Below are 16,361 nucleotides of genomic sequence, written 5' to 3' on the forward strand. Positions count from 1 at the left end.
GACTCAAAAAAAAACATTCCCTACAAATCTCTCCCCAAATTCAAGTCTCTCATTCTTGGCTCAAATTCGTCCTTATCAGGTATAATCTCCTTACAAAGTCAATGCCACATTCATAGTTTTAGTTGCTACGAGACAAGGTTGGCCTCTCTAACCGTGGCCTATCTTGAGGGGGCATGATAAGGGATTATCTTCCCTTCTGTTTAGGAGATAAGATTTCTTGTCTTCCCTTCAATTTAGGAGATAAGATCTCCATGATTTTATTTATCCTTTTTGTTCTAAATTATATAAATATCACTCTTAATCAATGCAAATACGTCGTTCATATCAACTTATCATATTGATAAGGGATTATCTTCTCTTCTGTTTAGGAGATAAGATTACTTATCTTCCATTTGGTATAGGAGATAGATCTCTATGATTGTATTTATCCTTTATGTTATAAATTATATAAATACCACTCTTAATCAATGCAAAGATGTGGTTCAGTTCGGTTTCTATCTTCACTTTTGTTTAGGAGAATTTCTTATATTCCCTTCGGTCTAGGAAATAAGATCTCCATCATTGTATTTATCCTTTTTTTCTAAAATTGTAAATACCACTCTTAATCAATGCAAAGATGTGGTTTAGTTTAGCTTCTCATATTGATAAGGGATTATCTTCTCTTCTATTTAGGAGATAAGATTTTTTATTTTCCCTTCGGTTTAGAAAATAAGATCTCCATGATTGTATTTATTCTTTTTTTCTAAATTATATAAATACCACTCTTAATCAATGCAAAGATGTGGTTCAGTTTACCTTCTCATATGGTATCAGAGCATATCGATTAATCCTCTACATTTGCCTTATTCTAATTTTTTTTGTTCAAAATCCTTTGTGTCGGTCACTCCCTCTCTACAACGCGCTCTCTGACAGAAACTTGCACAGGTTGACTTTCGTGCGCCTCCAACAATTCAAGTTGAGTCACCAGATGTGATGGATTGCATCCCCACCATCTCATCCTCTTCCCTTTCTCCTCTGCTTATGCGACACCTTTGATCCACCCTACACTGACAATCTCGTCATACCCAAAATTGATTGCTCCGTCCTCAACGAGAGCACCAGAAGTAGCAAGCAAACCTACTCACGTCTCTACCATTCCCCTTCGTTCCATCTTTGCTTGCGACCTTTTCTGACAAATTTTCAATCACTGTTTCAAGCCTCAGTCACCATTTCTAAAAGGAGACCATCGCAAACCACTATCAGGGTTGTCACACGACATCGCATCGATTAAAACTCGTTGTCAACTTCACCGTCCATTGATTCGGGCCTCCCCGTTGCCACTGCCTGTTGATTTTGAATTTTGATCATCGATTTTTTTTTATGATTTCATGTTGAATCACCGACCGCACAGTTGTTGATGTCGATGGGCTCTTTCTCTCCCCCAAATCTCACACTGTGGGCTTGTCGTACCCCAACCACAACAACTAGACCATCCCGACCCTTGCCGGATTTGTAGGGATGCTGTTGTCATCACCTCTCACCGGCACCGAACTCCTTCCTCCATTTTGGGAGATTTCCATTGTTGCCATCGACCTTCACCTACGTCACCATCGTTGAAGACTGGGAGCCAGCCAGTCGCACTGTGTCGAGCTTCGATTAAGCTCTATTAATCAACCTAATTAATTGAAGCCCTAAAGGAGAAATCTGCACGTGTGACTATCGCTCGTGTGACCTAAGTCACTTACATGAGCGAGATAGACAAAAAAAAAATCATCACTATCAACAACTGCCTACTTACTATTTCTCAGTTCCGGCTCACTGCAAATCTCTCTCCAAATTCAAGCATCTCCCTCTTGACTCAAATTTGTCCATATCAAGTATGATCTTTGTATATTCATGGCTCCAAACCTTGTCCATTGAAAACCTTCACTGCAATGCAAGGTAGGTCTTAGGATTACCTCCGGTCTCACCAAGGTAAACAACAGCTATGGTCGAGTTGACACTCGTCTTCTAGCTTCGAAATGCCAATAACTCTACTCCTTAAATTCCCTTATCCGAGAAAAGAAATTTCTGTATAAGCGTATGCTGCAGCGGAAATATATAGCTTAGTCCGAAATAACGATCGAAGATTCAGCACCAACCGAAACACTTCTTCGTCTCCAGTGGTGGTAGATTATTGGCGCTTTTCTTTCTATGATACGCCATTCAAAAATCTTCACATTGCACGGCAAGGAACAAATTCTGCAGTGACCAAAAAAGTTGCTGCTACTCGGTATTGAAAGGCTGTGGAATGAGCGAAAACTTGAACGAGCCGATCGAAAACTAGGTCATGGACAAAACCTTCATCTAGAATTTTTCGATAGGCAGCGCAGTCACCAACGAGATCATGAGCGGCACCATCCGATAGCTGAAGAACCGCTTTCACCAGAATCCTTTGGCAATTTGGCCTGATGATTATTACTCTAAACGATCTCTGTCTCACCAGAATCTGATGATTCTTTCTCTTTTTTTACTTCGTCATAAGTTTTTTCAGTCACTGTAGTGGAAAGACAATGTTGTACTGGAGGTTGGAGAAAACACAGGTAGCTCTTGGACTGAAGTCTGTTGAAGGACCTATTTCTGTAATAATCCAAGAGTGGAAGGGAGATCATTGGTTTTAGCATCCCTTTTTGCATAGAGGAAACATCCAGACAATCCCAATTGTCGCACTTGCCAGAAAGTGTATAACTAAGATTTCCCACTGAAACTTCCATCCTTTCCACTTCTCAACAAAGCAAGGGAGACCGAATCGCCCATAACCTGGAAACTAGCCAAAATTTTCCATTGAACCTACGACCAATCTTAATTACAACTACTTGCCTAGCTACAAACGACAAAAAACTTTGTGGATTCTTCTTTTTTGCCTATGGATGTTGATTGTAGAGGTAGTTCTCAAAATTTTCAGCCTGACCGAAGGAATTTAGGTCAAGGAAGGATCAACCTTTCTCATGGTTTATCAAATTGATTTACATGTTGCCAAGAGAGAAGAGGAGTTAATCTCATGGTAATCAAATTTTATGCAAAAAAAATTCAGCTTATGGATATCATCATTGACTTGCTTTCTAGCAATAAGGACTTTTTCTTGATGGAAATTTGTTGATGTCTAAGGCCTTCACATAAGCATAAGCGATCTCAAGGGATAGAGAGAAGAAAAGGGGAAAGAAGAAGAGGAGAGAAGAGAGTAAGGAGAGGAGAACAGGAAAGAAGAGAGGAACTCTAACTTTTGGGAGAGAGAATGGAGAAATTTCAAGAGGGGAATGAGGCTCAAGAGGTTAGAGCTTAATGCTCTTCCCCGTGCCATTGAGTTGTACTTATAGTTGTAAAGAATATTTTCAAATATCAGTAATGTCCTTAGAGTTACACCTCTTAAGAGAAGATAGACATAAAAGGACATACACAAGTTTATATAATTATAAAGTCATGCCATTTCTTATCAAAGAGCTATCCTATTTGCCATAATGCCTCCCTACACTCGTGGATGTCTTTTAACACTCCCCTCAAACTGGTGTTTGTAACTTCATTTCGTAAATAATTTTGATCAAGAAACTTGTGTGGCTTCAAAAAGAAATTTTGATTGTCTTTCTTCAATTCGTCTTGTTCTTGTTTGACTTGCTTGTAGTCTTCATCTTGTTCTCCGTCTTACTTGAAAATTTTAGTGACATAAAATTTGGTTATCACAACACGTGGAATTTTTCATTGTTGGTTGTGTTTTTCTCTACTTCTCCTCCTCAAGCTAGTGATCTCTTTGTTCTTTACCAAGAGACCCAAATTGTACAATGAGAAGAAAAAAAAAAACACCCCTATCCCAATGGCAGAATTCCAACCTGAAATAGTCACTCAAATTTAAAGGCAGCCCAACCCATTTTAGGGCAATGAAAAGACTCTACTCACATTTTAAGGGTAACTTAAAATAACCACTTGGAAAAAAAATTGAATTAAGATGGATGTTGTACACACTTCTAATTTGCAAGTAGTAGTAGCTCTATAGGCATTGCTTTAAACCAATTTAAAAAAAATTAAAGAATAACTTAATGTGAGATTAAACCAATTTGAATCATTAAGGGTGTGAATAAAAAGATAGAACTCTTAGAATTCAAATGGAAGGATGCACATAATACAACTCTTCATACTTTCAAATAAGACGGAAGTGTTTTTAGACCAATGGATGGATAAAAAGTGACCACGTTTGACTCAAGAGGGAGATAAAAAATTCCTCTATGAACATGATGATTGAGGAAACTTACAAAAACTCTAATAAAAATTTTTGAGATGGAATACAATAATAGAAAGTTTCTAAAAATAGACTTTTTATATAAGGCAATTAGTTTTTAACTCAACTTAACCAATTTGAAAAGAAAACATTCAAGAGAGAGATATTGGAAAATGGAGGTTTAGGACACTAATATTTGGATTTTAGAATGAGGAAACAAGACTTTCTAACTTAATATTTTCAGACTTTATCAAACAAGAAACTAAACTTATATAGGAAAGACTTCTCTTAAGGAACTTAATGTGAGATTAAAGAAAGAAAACTTTTAAGGAAGGAAAGTTACTCAAGTTGGTAAAATTTTAACTATAATTTGAAACAAATAGGAAACTTAACCAAGATTAGCAACTCGAAAAGTAAAGCAAAAGAATTGGTTTAAATTCAGATTTTTGCATACAACAGGCTATCAACAATGACCTTTGATTCTTCCAATGTGGATATTTCTCCCTAGAAAGATCATATTGAGAAATAGTTTATTGGAATATAAATTAGGCATAAATATTTCTTTTGAAATAGATATCTTTATATAAATTCTCCATCATGTTGGTAAAAATTGTTCAGAAAGTTGAGGTTGTCTACTACTACTCAAATTTTGTTTTTGTATGATCTTTGTTGCTTTTGCTATTGATTTTTCTTTTATAAAACTTTGATTGAAAAAATTATTTTTTCTTATGAAATTAGACTCAAAGTTATTTACAGAAGTATATAATTTGCTATGTGAAAATGATGGTAAAAGAGTGACAAATCCAACAAAAATAGGAATTGGAATGAAGAAGGTTAAAGGGAAAAACAAAAAACCCCTCTTTTTTATTTTTCTTCTTTTTCATATTCTCCCCTTTCTTCCCCATCTTCTTCTCCTTTTCCAAGTCAAATCTTTGCATGTTTCAATACTATGTCGATTCCTAGGGCCTTCACATAAACACAAGTGATCTCAAAGGAAGGAGAGATGAGAAGAAGGAGATAAAAGAAGAGGGAAGAGAGGACCTCTAGATCTTGGGAGAGAGAGAACGAACGCATTCCAAGAGGGGAATGAGGCTCTAGGGGCTAGAGTTTGATGCTCTTCCCTATGCCCATTGGACTACATTATAAATGTAGACAAATTTTTACAATATCAATAATGCTTTGGGAACTACACCTCTTAAGAGAAGAAAGAGATAAAAGGATATACACCAACTTGTATAATTACAAAGTCATAGCACCTCGTATTGAAGAGTTGCCTAATTTATCATAATGCCACCATACATACGTGGATGTCTTTTGACAGAATTTATTTCTAATGAGTATTGTATTTAGCATGATTGATGGCCATGAATGGAAATCGAACCTGAGCAATTTAAAGTGTTAAAAGCAATTTGTCAAAAAAGAAGATAATTGGTTGATTTATCCCACAAAACAGTTGAAAGCAACGAAACAATGAGATGTACCATATTAGTGAACAAAAACAACAAGATAGGCAAGGGGGAGACTTAATGAAGGACAAGAACCTAAATGGAGATTGCAGTTGGAGACTATTTCAATAAATTAACAAGAGATAAATAAAATAAATAGAAGCAATTAATAGAATATTATGAACTAATTGACCCTAATCAAGGTGCTCTGATATTGTATAAGAATTTTAAAATAAAAGAATAATACAGATTAAGGTTTATTGACCCCTTCCCAAATTTATAATTAAAATAATATCAAAATTATATTTATATCTCTAGAACTCACAAAACTTAAGAATTTACTTTCTCAATAAAATCTAATTAACTCAAAATAATATCTTTCAAAAATCTTAGTGAATATATGTACAAATAATGCTTAGATAAATGCAGGTCTTACTATTCCTTTTAACTATAATGTTGAATGTAATTATCTAACTTAAATTGTGAAAATTTCTTGTTGAAACTCTTTGGGTATTAAATGGCTATCTGAACTTGCAGAATATTGATGACACTGGACTTCCTTTCCTTGTGACTCTAAACCCACTTCATGAGCCTCAAAATATTGTGATCAAGTGGTCAACAAGCCATCCTATTCTGTCAGTTGCAGCCACCAAAGCCTTGCTTGAGCTTGATGGCATTCAGAGAACAAGAGGAATATGGTATTGCGGTACATACCAAGGTCAGAATATGATTTATTTATAGGAATGTTTGTAGTGTAGTTTGCAGTTGTAAATTCTCTAAGTTCTAAAGACCCTAGGATAAAAGTGAGTTTATGGTTAGTGTTTTCACTTGAGTTTATAGTTATCTCAAGTTTCCTCAACCGTTTATACATTCTTTCAACAGGTTATGGTTTCGATGAAGATGGCTTAAAGGTGATTACAACTCTTGCTTATGCAAAATGAACTATCATTGTAAAGGGTAGCTTGCCTATAGGTTCATTTACCTTTATTCTTGATGTCCCTTTCATGCTATCTTTGATGCGTCTAAACATTTTTTTGTATCTTCATTACAAATTTTATCTTGAATCTTCATCGGTTCAGGCTAGCATAGCTGCTGCAAATGGGGTACTTGGGAAAGCTTGCACTCTAATGAACAACAAAAAATATATGGTACTTACTATGGTTGAAACTGTAGCACAGTTTATCGTCACTAGGTTTCTTGACCGTTACATCTCCACCGGTTGTGTAATGTGAGTTAACATTTGTTATCTTGTACTTCTTTCTTTTTCTGAACTTTTATCAATTCATCAATTGCTTTTACCTATTTCATATTTTACATTTAATATAATCATATTTGGAACTCATGGCCCTCCTCATTGGTCACATTTGGGGCTATGGAAAGAAGATTCCTATAGAAGGGTACCTCCATAAAATTTAAATTTCCTATGGTCAATTGGGATGATATTTGCACACACACACACAAAAAAAAAAAAAAAAGAGATTGTCTTGGCATTAAGTGAATCAAAATCATGGACTCTACACTCACAAAAATGGTTGTGACACCCCTTGTGTCAACCTTGGGAAAATCATATTATGTTAAAATTTTAGGAGAGAAAAATAATCAAAGTATAAATAAATTACCTATGTCCCAGTTATACCTAGAATAGAACTCCTAGAATTAAAGTAAACAACTATTAAAGAGAACTAAAATAACTAAAATACCTTTGAAGTAAGACACTTTATGGGAGTTCGTCTCATGAGACTCTATTAAGTCTTAATGGCTTCTTTGAGAGATTTTGTTCTATCAGAGTCATGTAAGATTCTTCAACAATATACTTTTTTTTACAATGGGTTTTTTGTCCATGTAAAAAATTGGAGATTTCACTTCCTTTTGGCATGATACCTTCCTTTAAAATGTTATGCTTGGCTAGTGGACCCTTGCTAGGGCCTTCCAAGTGTCTACGGATTATAGACCAAGCAAAACAATAACTATATATGTAGGAACTTAAAGGTAAAATAGCCATTATAATTGTAACAAGGGCTCTTTAGCATAATTTCTCTACTTCAGTGAGACTTCTTATTGTGAGAGTCATGCAAAACTCTTCCATAATTACTTTTCAATACTCCCCCTCAAATTGGAGTTTATAACTTCAGAGTCCAAGGAAAAATATTATTAGTCATCAATCTTCTTTTGCTGAAAAAAAATCATGATAAATGCAAAATCTTCATATTTTGTTCTCACCCTTTCTTGAATATTTTGGTCACATAAAAGTTACCAAAATATCTTAAATAAAATACCTCTTTCTTGTACTTTTTCTTCTACTTTTTTCCTTCAAGTTGGGGATTAAAAGGACATAGGGATCTAGCTTGGACAAAACACAATAAGGGAGAAGAAAATTAGTCTTAGGCCTACGACAAAGTTCCATACACCAGTCAAAATGGTCATAGTTTAAAACATTGTTCGCTCAATTATAAAGGCGAAAAAGACCCAACTTTAGGACACAACAAAGAGACTACTCACTTTTTAAGGGTATCTCAAACACAAATCACTTCTTGGGTGAAGAAGGACTTTACTCTAATTGGATCTTGGACACACGCCTATATTTTTTAGGTAGTGGGTTTTAGGCATTGCTCTGAAGTGATACAAACACAAGATGATAAACTGAAGAAATACTAGAGGAAAATAAATTTAATCGGAAGAAGATGACTATGCAACACTCATACTTCTAAACGAATCTAGAGTGAACCTTTTAAAAAAAAACTAGGGGAGATTATAATGGTAGAACTTAAATAACTTAACAAATTTCACCAAATATGAGTTTTGGGGGGTGACCGCAAGTTTTCAGAGATAACAATGTGGAAGATAATTGTAGAAACAAATAAACACAATTCACATAAATGCATGGAGAGATAAAAGGAGAGAAAATAGGGAAATGAGAGACTTTTGGCAAAACTAACCTTTACTACTTCTGAGATTGGTATCTCCAAAGTTCAGAATCACAATTAATTTTTTTCTCAAGAAACTAGACTCAAATAGATTTAAATGTATAATTAATTTGACAAAAAAATCTCCATCACTAAATCTTTTATGACAACTTGATTTGCTTCATTTTGTAGTATGACCCTTGAAAACTCCAACAAGAATATCTCCTTATATATATATATATATATATATATATATATATATATATATCAGATTGATATAAAACTCGCTCCATACGAAACTAGACATTGATATCTTTCATTCAAGAATAATATTCCTTCTTGAACTATACTTCTTCTAAGAGAAGAATCTGATAGATTTCGGATTATGTAATCGAGTCAAACTGAGTACTCTTTCTTCTTTGGCTAGCATGACCATTGAATCTTTCGATATCAATATCTCCCTCCTCTAGAATACTCAGATTGAGAATTCATTTGATATTTTAGAAAGTAGACTTACATATTTTTCTTCTGACATATATTTCTTGAGATAAAGTATCATTCTTGATAGCAAAAAAGGCCTAAAAATTGAAGTTTTCTATTACTTCTTGAACCTCTTCTGTTGTCAAACCTTTGCTACTTTAAATATCGATTTATCTTTATAGAAAATTCCGATTGCCTAAATTATTTTTGTGTTAGAGATTAGTCACAAGGATCATTACATAAATATATAATTTTCTATATGAAAATTTTAGTGTGAAGGTTTAAATGCCAAAGGAAACAATGGATACTAGAAAAGGAAAGACACAAAAAAGGTGGAATACAAACCTAAAATACTAGAGATGATAAACTAGAAAATGATCATATTATCTTTGTCAGTTGACTGCAACAACACACAGAACCCACTTTGATACAATGTGAAATTATTGAAAAAGAGAAATATTTCACTAACTTGTTTGTAACTGACTACAATGAGCCTCTATTTATAATAGAGGAAACAAGTGGAATCAGATTACAAATAAACTACCCTTTTCCAAGTTACACCCAAAGTCTAAGATAACTCTTTGAATAATTAAATATCTAAACATAATTAGAAGACTAATATAACTAAAGTACCTTTAACTGAGACTCTTCTATGAGACCTATTTCTATGAGACTCCTGTAAGACTCCATTATATTAATTCTAGTTCTATGAGACTTCTTTTTTTGAGAGTCCTGCAAGACTCTTCTATACATGCTCTTTAATCAATATCTAATTACACTTCCTAGTCACTCCAAAAAAAATCTCATACAACTAGATTCTACCTCTAGTGGGAATTCCCTTTTAGACTTAAAGGTTCTAGATAACCACTTGAGGAGGGAGAAAACATTAAAGAGAAATGGAAAAGTTACATTCTTTGGAGAGATAGCCACTTTCAGAGTGTTTCTAAGCATCTAGCATTTTAGAGAGAGAAAAAAAACAGAATGTATTTGGAGCATTTGAAGTGCATGTAGATTTTAAATGATTTGACTAAAATAAGGATTTCTCTCACAAAAGGGTAGAATTAGAAATTAACATTTGAAAATACTTATTAAAGACTTAAGTTTGAAAATAAATGCTCAAGGTATGCTTAGAGACAAATTTGGGTCCCTGTTTTTAAGTTTCATGGTGAAACTTGCCACTTTACACTGTTCTACAAAAAGCTACATGAAAGGTTGATTGATGATTATTTAATAGAACTCAAACCAAAGAAGAGTCTATTGGGTATTTATCAATATGAGACTATTCCCACTCAAAAAAGTTATAAATACAAGAGAGAGATTTGAAAATCCTAATCCATCGCACCTCTATTGCAATTCCATCAATGTCCTTTGGAACACCAACAGGAAATGACTTGGCTAGGGATGGAGTTACTCACCAACACCCGCTATTTACAATTCCCTTAGTGGAATTTTGGAGTTTTGGGCCCTTTTGTGTTAATCTTCCTCTTCCTCTTAATGCAAAACTGAGTTTGTGTTTTATATGGCCTCATGTGAGTAGGTTCTCAATGTCTTGACTAAGGTTGTTTGCTTAAGCCTAAGCATTAGGGGAATGTTGCTAGGTATAGAAGTCCAGCATTCTATTGTTGTACATGTGCTCTACTTCTCATGCGAGTTATCTAAGAATGAGAGTTTGTGCGTGAGAGAAAATATCACAATTGGTGTAAGCTTGAAAATTTCCTATACGTATTGGTTGAAAGATGCCTCTCAACTTTGGGTATTTTGGACTAAACTAGTCCAAGTTTCACAGTGCTCATTCTAATCTTTAAAATGATTAAATAACCTAGGACTTTCTAAAAATTTGAACATTTTTTTTGGTTATGCATAATCAGGTTTGGAGAATGATCTTTCATGAAGAGAGATCCAATTTTTTAACTTAATAATTATGTATTTACTTGCCAATAGTTATTAGTTGGTTCTATTGGGCCAGGTTGTTTCTCAAGAAGGGGGTGAATTGAGAATAACAGTAAAAAAAATTAACTCAAGAAAATATGAACACACCACAAGGAGGCCAAGAGTTTTTGTTTTTGTTAAAATAACAACTCAACGGTATTTTGATCATTTCATATATTACGTTTTTATCTTATATGATGTTTGTTAGGTAAGAATGTCTTCATATGCCTACGGCTCAATTTTTATTCATTTTAGAGATGTATTTTAGAAGATATGTAAGTTTATTTTTAAGGGGTATTGTTATCTTTTACGTAAAAATCACTTAAAACCTTAATTAAAAGAAAAGGGGGCGTCCTTATTAGACACACATTCCAAAGCAGCAATTGTTGCTCCTCTCCAAGCTCTTCTTTGTAACCCAAATAGCAGATTTTTCAGAGTATCAAAGCAAGATTATGCACTTCTTGGGAAAATTTCTCTCATTTTTGTGATTATTCCCTCAATCCTTTTGTATAGATAAAGACATCATTCACCAAAATTCTTGTGTTTTCGCACCACAAAAAAATGGTGTGGTTGAAAGAAAGAATAGACACCTTCTTGGGGTTGCACGTGCTTTGTTACATCATATGCATGTGCCTCATTTCTACTGGCCACATGTCAGCCTTATGACATGTTTTCTTATTAACAAGTTACCTTCTTCAATGCTTAGTAATAAGACACCATACTCTCATTTTTTTCCTGGTAATGAGCTATTCTCTCTTCCTTTCAAAGTTTTTGGGTGTACCTATTTTGTTCATGTTAGATCCCCCCATACTACTAAATTAGATTTTAAGATGATAAAATGTCTCTTTTTGGGCTATTCTCGTACTCATATAAGAATATTTGTGTTACAATCCTTCTCTCAAGCAAATGTTTGTTTCTAGTGATATAGCATTCTTTGAAGAGCATTCCTTTTATTCATCCACCCGTGTGCCACCTGGTTTCTCTATAGCCAATGAGTTTTCTAAGCCTATTGCGTCGATTGATGACTCAACAGTTCATGGTCGTGATAACATACCTGCTCTATCCCCTGAACCATTGGCCAACATTACACTTGTTGAGTCTCCAAACCCATCTGAGGTAAGTTCCCTCTAAGAGTTATACCTTTGCAAATCCTACTACTATTTCCTCTTTCTTTCTTTGCATTTCATATTAGACAAGCTCCCTTACTCTATATTGTATTGCAAAAGAAGTGGATGCATGGATCTCTCAAGGGGGAGGTACTCTCCAAGAATTGGGTGTAAGCCTATTTTTCCTTTCTTTGATTTTATTTTGTAAAAGGTTCATCTAAAACCTATCTAATTTAGATAGAAATGGCTAGTTAGAGCTATAATCTAGTTAATCTATTGGGAAGATTGTACTTATAAAAAAGATGTATTGAGCTACATGTGACTTAAAAAGAGTCGGAATCTCTTTGTATAAATTCCAGCTATTAAAGTTTTTGAATAGTGGAATTTCCAAAGCAAGGGTTCTTGGGCGGTGAATAGCAAAAGGGAAACATCATTAACAATTTTTTTTGCCACCTCTGGTGTGTGAAAGTTTACTTTACATTGAATTCATAATATTACATGTTTTTCATTACATGCCTAATTTAAGTTATTAATTAGAAGTTACCGATTCTCCCCCCTCTTCAGAAGCCACCTGGGCCAACAGGTTGATCAATCAAGCTTGTAAAGTTGGAGGCTTTCTGCCAATGTGTGATTGATTAAACCTAGTATTTGTTTTGCAATCTTTAGAATAAAATGCTTTCCATGATTTAGGCTTAAACAAAGTTGATGAAACTTGGAAAACATGGTCTTGGAAATAGTTTGCATGTCCTAAACTCCAAATGCAAATTCATACCTAAGGTTTGGAAACTGGACGCCTAACACTTTACAATGCTAGAGTTCTTGAGGATTATCTCATTTGCTTAACACTTTACTAGAGTTCTTGGATGCTGATATTAAAGTTATTGAACTGACAGCCTGCCACTTAAGACCAGTATTTATCTTGAGTATTTCTTTTGTATACCTAGTTTGCTGGAAGAAGGTGGTACAATTTTTACTTTTGAAGGAACAAATGAAAAAAATTGCCTGAAGTCAGTTCTGAAAGTTCATAATCCCATGTTCTACTGGAAGGTACCCATTTTTTTAGATATTAAATTGTATTTTAATTTGTCACTTGTACATAACCATAACCATGTAATAAGTTGCCAAAGAAACTCCTTGATTAATAGGTGGCCACCGAGGCTGATCTAGGTCTTGCAAATGCTTATATTGATGGTGATTTTTCATTTCTGGACAGAAAGGGCGGCTTCTTAAATTTATTCATGGTAATAGTCCCACACTTTTTTCCAGATTGTTGCAACTTCCCTTTGAGCTGATTTTTTGCATTTTTTACCCTTTCATGACTTTCTGCAGATTCTTATTGCAAACGGGGAGCAAATTCGCTCTGATGCAGCGTGTAGACACAGATGGTTCAGTTTTCATTACCATTTTCTCATTATTTCCCTACCATAGTTCAAACAAGTCTCTTTTGATGCTAAAGAACTATTTCAATGCATGATGATCTGCTACGTACTTGCTTCAGGGGTTGGTGGATACCAATGCTTCCAACTGCAGCAGTAGCTTCTACAAAATATATCTATCGACATCTTTCAAGGCAAAACAGTATTGCACAAGCTCCCCGAAATGTTTCTCGTCATTATGATCTGGTTCGTATATAAATGTAAAGCATTAGTTTTGTTATTGTTTCATGATTTCAATGTGGACTGCGATTTGATTTTATTAATCTGGTAGATATCCAGTGAGGAATATGTCTGATATAGTTGCTGTTTTTTTTCTCAGGGTAATGACTTCTTTTCCTTGTTCTTGGATGAAACAATGACGTATTCATGTGCAATATTTAAGGTTCGTTTCAACTTCTTGCGGAGAAACTCTGATTCATTTTTCCATAATAGACTTGTTTCTTTGTTTCTGTAGCATGTGATACATTCTATTTGTTGGATTTTTATCCTATTTGTAAAACCTTTTAAAAGAATGAGACTGAAGACATTTTCCTGTTTGTAAAATTTTAAACAGAACGAGACAGAAAACCTAAAGGTCGCACAGCTGCGAAAAATTTCTCTCCTCATTCAAAAGGTTAGGCCAAACATCAAGTGGCTTTTAGAATGGTTTTGACTAGGATCAACGATCTGCCATCCTTATAAATTCGCTTATTATGCTTATCAAAATATTTGTAGGCTAGAATTGAGAGAAAGCATGAAGTACTTGAGCTTGGCTGTGGTTGGGGAAGCCTGGCCATTGAAGTTGTGAAACAAACAGGATGCAAATACACAGGCATCACTCTGTCTGAAGAACAACTGAAGTATGCTGAGAGAAAAGTGAAAGAAGCAGGCCTCGAGGTGCTTAATATTTCTAGATTATCCTTGCTTACAAGTTTCCCTCTCTAATTGAATTCTTCTGGCTCGACTGAATAAAGTACTTCAAACATACTTCATTTACACTTAACATAAATGATTTGTTCTGTAGGATCGTATAAAGTTCTTATTCTGTGACTATCGTCAACTACCCATTAGTCACAAATTCAACAGAATTATATCTTGGTAAGCTCATCATCTTTTGAACTTCTATGAGCTTCTGGTTTATGTGGTTGATCAGCTGAGACTGACAATATTTTTTTCTACAGTGGAATGCTTGAAGGAGTTGGTCACGAATTCATGGAGGAGTTCTTTAAATGTTGTGAATCAGTTCTAGCTAAGGATGGTCTCCTTATCCTTCAGGTTATATAGCTGAAATTAGTTATGTTACTCCTATGGTTCTAACTTTATATTTCTTGACCATTTACTAGTTGGATGGTTCAGGTAATTTTATTGCCCAGAATTCATGTCTGTTCTTTTCAATGACTGCCTTTGGAATTTCCTTTCAGTTTATTTCAGTGCCAGATGACCGATATGATGAGTATCGGAGAAACCCAAGCTTTATGAAAGAATATATTTTCCCTGGTGGATGTCTTCCATCTTTAAATAGAGTTACATCAGCTATGGCAGCTGCTTCTAATCTCTGGTAAAACATCATTGACTTTACTTTTTTTTCTGAAGAAGTTTTGCTTCTCTCTCTCTCTCCATCTCCTTCGCGAAACTTTCTCCAGCTTTAAATATTCGTGGAATGCAGTGTCGAGCATCTGGAAAACATCGGCATTCATTACTACCAAACGTTGCTGTATTGGCGTGATAATTTCATGGCAAAGCAGAGGTAAGGAATGTCGGCTTTTAGTCGATTAATTGACATGAAAGTATAGTTTTATCTGAAATCTGCAAAAGCATACTGCACTGTATTCTTTGGCTGTTTCTGTGTTTTCAAAGTATAGTGTTTGACTGGACATTCCTCTGGTTTCCACTATGGTAAGCTTAAGATTTTCAGTTTATTTATCGTTAAATCCTCATGGATCTGACTTAAAACCAGTATTTCTTGCTTTCTAGACAAATTCTTGAGCTGGGTTTTGATGAAAAGTTCATACGTATGTGGGAGTACTATTTTATTTATTGTGCAGCTGGTTTCAAGTCGAGAACACTCGGTGATTATCAGGTACAAGTCTGGACTTGCATCAAACTCACATAGGCTTAATATACCCATGATCAAACCACAGTCCATGATTTAAATGATTCTGTTGAGTGTTTGTAGGTTTTCTTTTGAGCTTTTTTAACTCTTTTCTGTACAGCATTCAAAAGCTCTAATAATGGCTGTCCAATGATGTAGATTGTCTTTTCCCGACCTAGCAATTTTGATGCATTCAGTGATCCATACAAGACCCTGCCATCTGCATACTGAGACTTCGCTATAAGGCCCATGCTTTTCTTTTTCCTTGCATGTCCTCTAGGGCTTATAAGTATCTGTTTCCATAGACTTATAAAACGATAATTACATGTAATAAATAAACCTGTTTGTATGAGTATCTATGAGTTCCCAGGAGTTGCTATTAGTTTCTATTTGTTTCCAGTTGAACAAGTAGATACCCATACATGTTATCGATAGATTGATTTTTCCTAATATTCCACCAATATCCATTTTCAACTATTAAGTACTCAAGGAGCAGAAAAGGGTTGAAGTTAGCATCTCGAGTTCCTCTTTGATTATTTTATAAAAGTGGATGTTTTAGCCCTTTTATGTCATATACTTGTCCCCCTTCTTACAACCAATTCATGACATAAGTTAACTTTCCAAAACAGTTGATTAGGTAAATAAACATCTGCTAAAGTAAACTAATTATATGAATCTACCCCTAGTAAGAGAACTTTGTTCTCAAGGTTCTAAATATCCGGATATTTGCTTTTGAAAGCATCTTCATCGTCCCTAGTTGTCA

At 34.6% G+C, this 16,361-nt stretch overlaps 1 protein-coding gene across 1 annotated transcript in view; it reads left to right on the forward strand.

Moving 5' to 3' along the window:
• Nucleotides 1-15,959, forward strand: part of LOC137951041 (uncharacterized) — a 30,714-nt gene extending 14,755 nt beyond the window's left edge. The window contains exons 10-25 of the mRNA XM_068797610.1: nucleotides 6,211-6,391; nucleotides 6,556-6,584; nucleotides 6,753-6,901; nucleotides 13,036-13,138; nucleotides 13,237-13,332; nucleotides 13,421-13,476; nucleotides 13,590-13,713; nucleotides 13,847-13,909; nucleotides 14,081-14,140; nucleotides 14,242-14,403; nucleotides 14,531-14,604; nucleotides 14,688-14,781; nucleotides 14,928-15,064; nucleotides 15,173-15,253; nucleotides 15,481-15,586; nucleotides 15,758-15,959. Coding sequence (XP_068653711.1) covers nucleotides 6,211-6,391; nucleotides 6,556-6,584; nucleotides 6,753-6,901; nucleotides 13,036-13,138; nucleotides 13,237-13,332; nucleotides 13,421-13,476; nucleotides 13,590-13,713; nucleotides 13,847-13,909; nucleotides 14,081-14,140; nucleotides 14,242-14,403; nucleotides 14,531-14,604; nucleotides 14,688-14,781; nucleotides 14,928-15,064; nucleotides 15,173-15,253; nucleotides 15,481-15,586; nucleotides 15,758-15,829 — 1,587 coding nt within the window. The 3' untranslated portion in view covers nucleotides 15,830-15,959. The remainder of the gene's footprint in view (nucleotides 1-6,210; nucleotides 6,392-6,555; nucleotides 6,585-6,752; nucleotides 6,902-13,035; nucleotides 13,139-13,236; nucleotides 13,333-13,420; nucleotides 13,477-13,589; nucleotides 13,714-13,846; nucleotides 13,910-14,080; nucleotides 14,141-14,241; nucleotides 14,404-14,530; nucleotides 14,605-14,687; nucleotides 14,782-14,927; nucleotides 15,065-15,172; nucleotides 15,254-15,480; nucleotides 15,587-15,757) is intronic.
• Nucleotides 15,960-16,361: the final 402 nt, after the last annotated feature.

Source organism: Aristolochia californica, unplaced genomic scaffold, assembly GCF_029961685.1.
Source record: "Aristolochia californica isolate CCGP_79_NKW_82.1479 unplaced genomic scaffold, dmAriCali1.0.hap1 SCAF_1, whole genome shotgun sequence".
Lineage (NCBI taxonomy): Eukaryota > Viridiplantae > Streptophyta > Magnoliopsida > Piperales > Aristolochiaceae > Aristolochia > Aristolochia californica.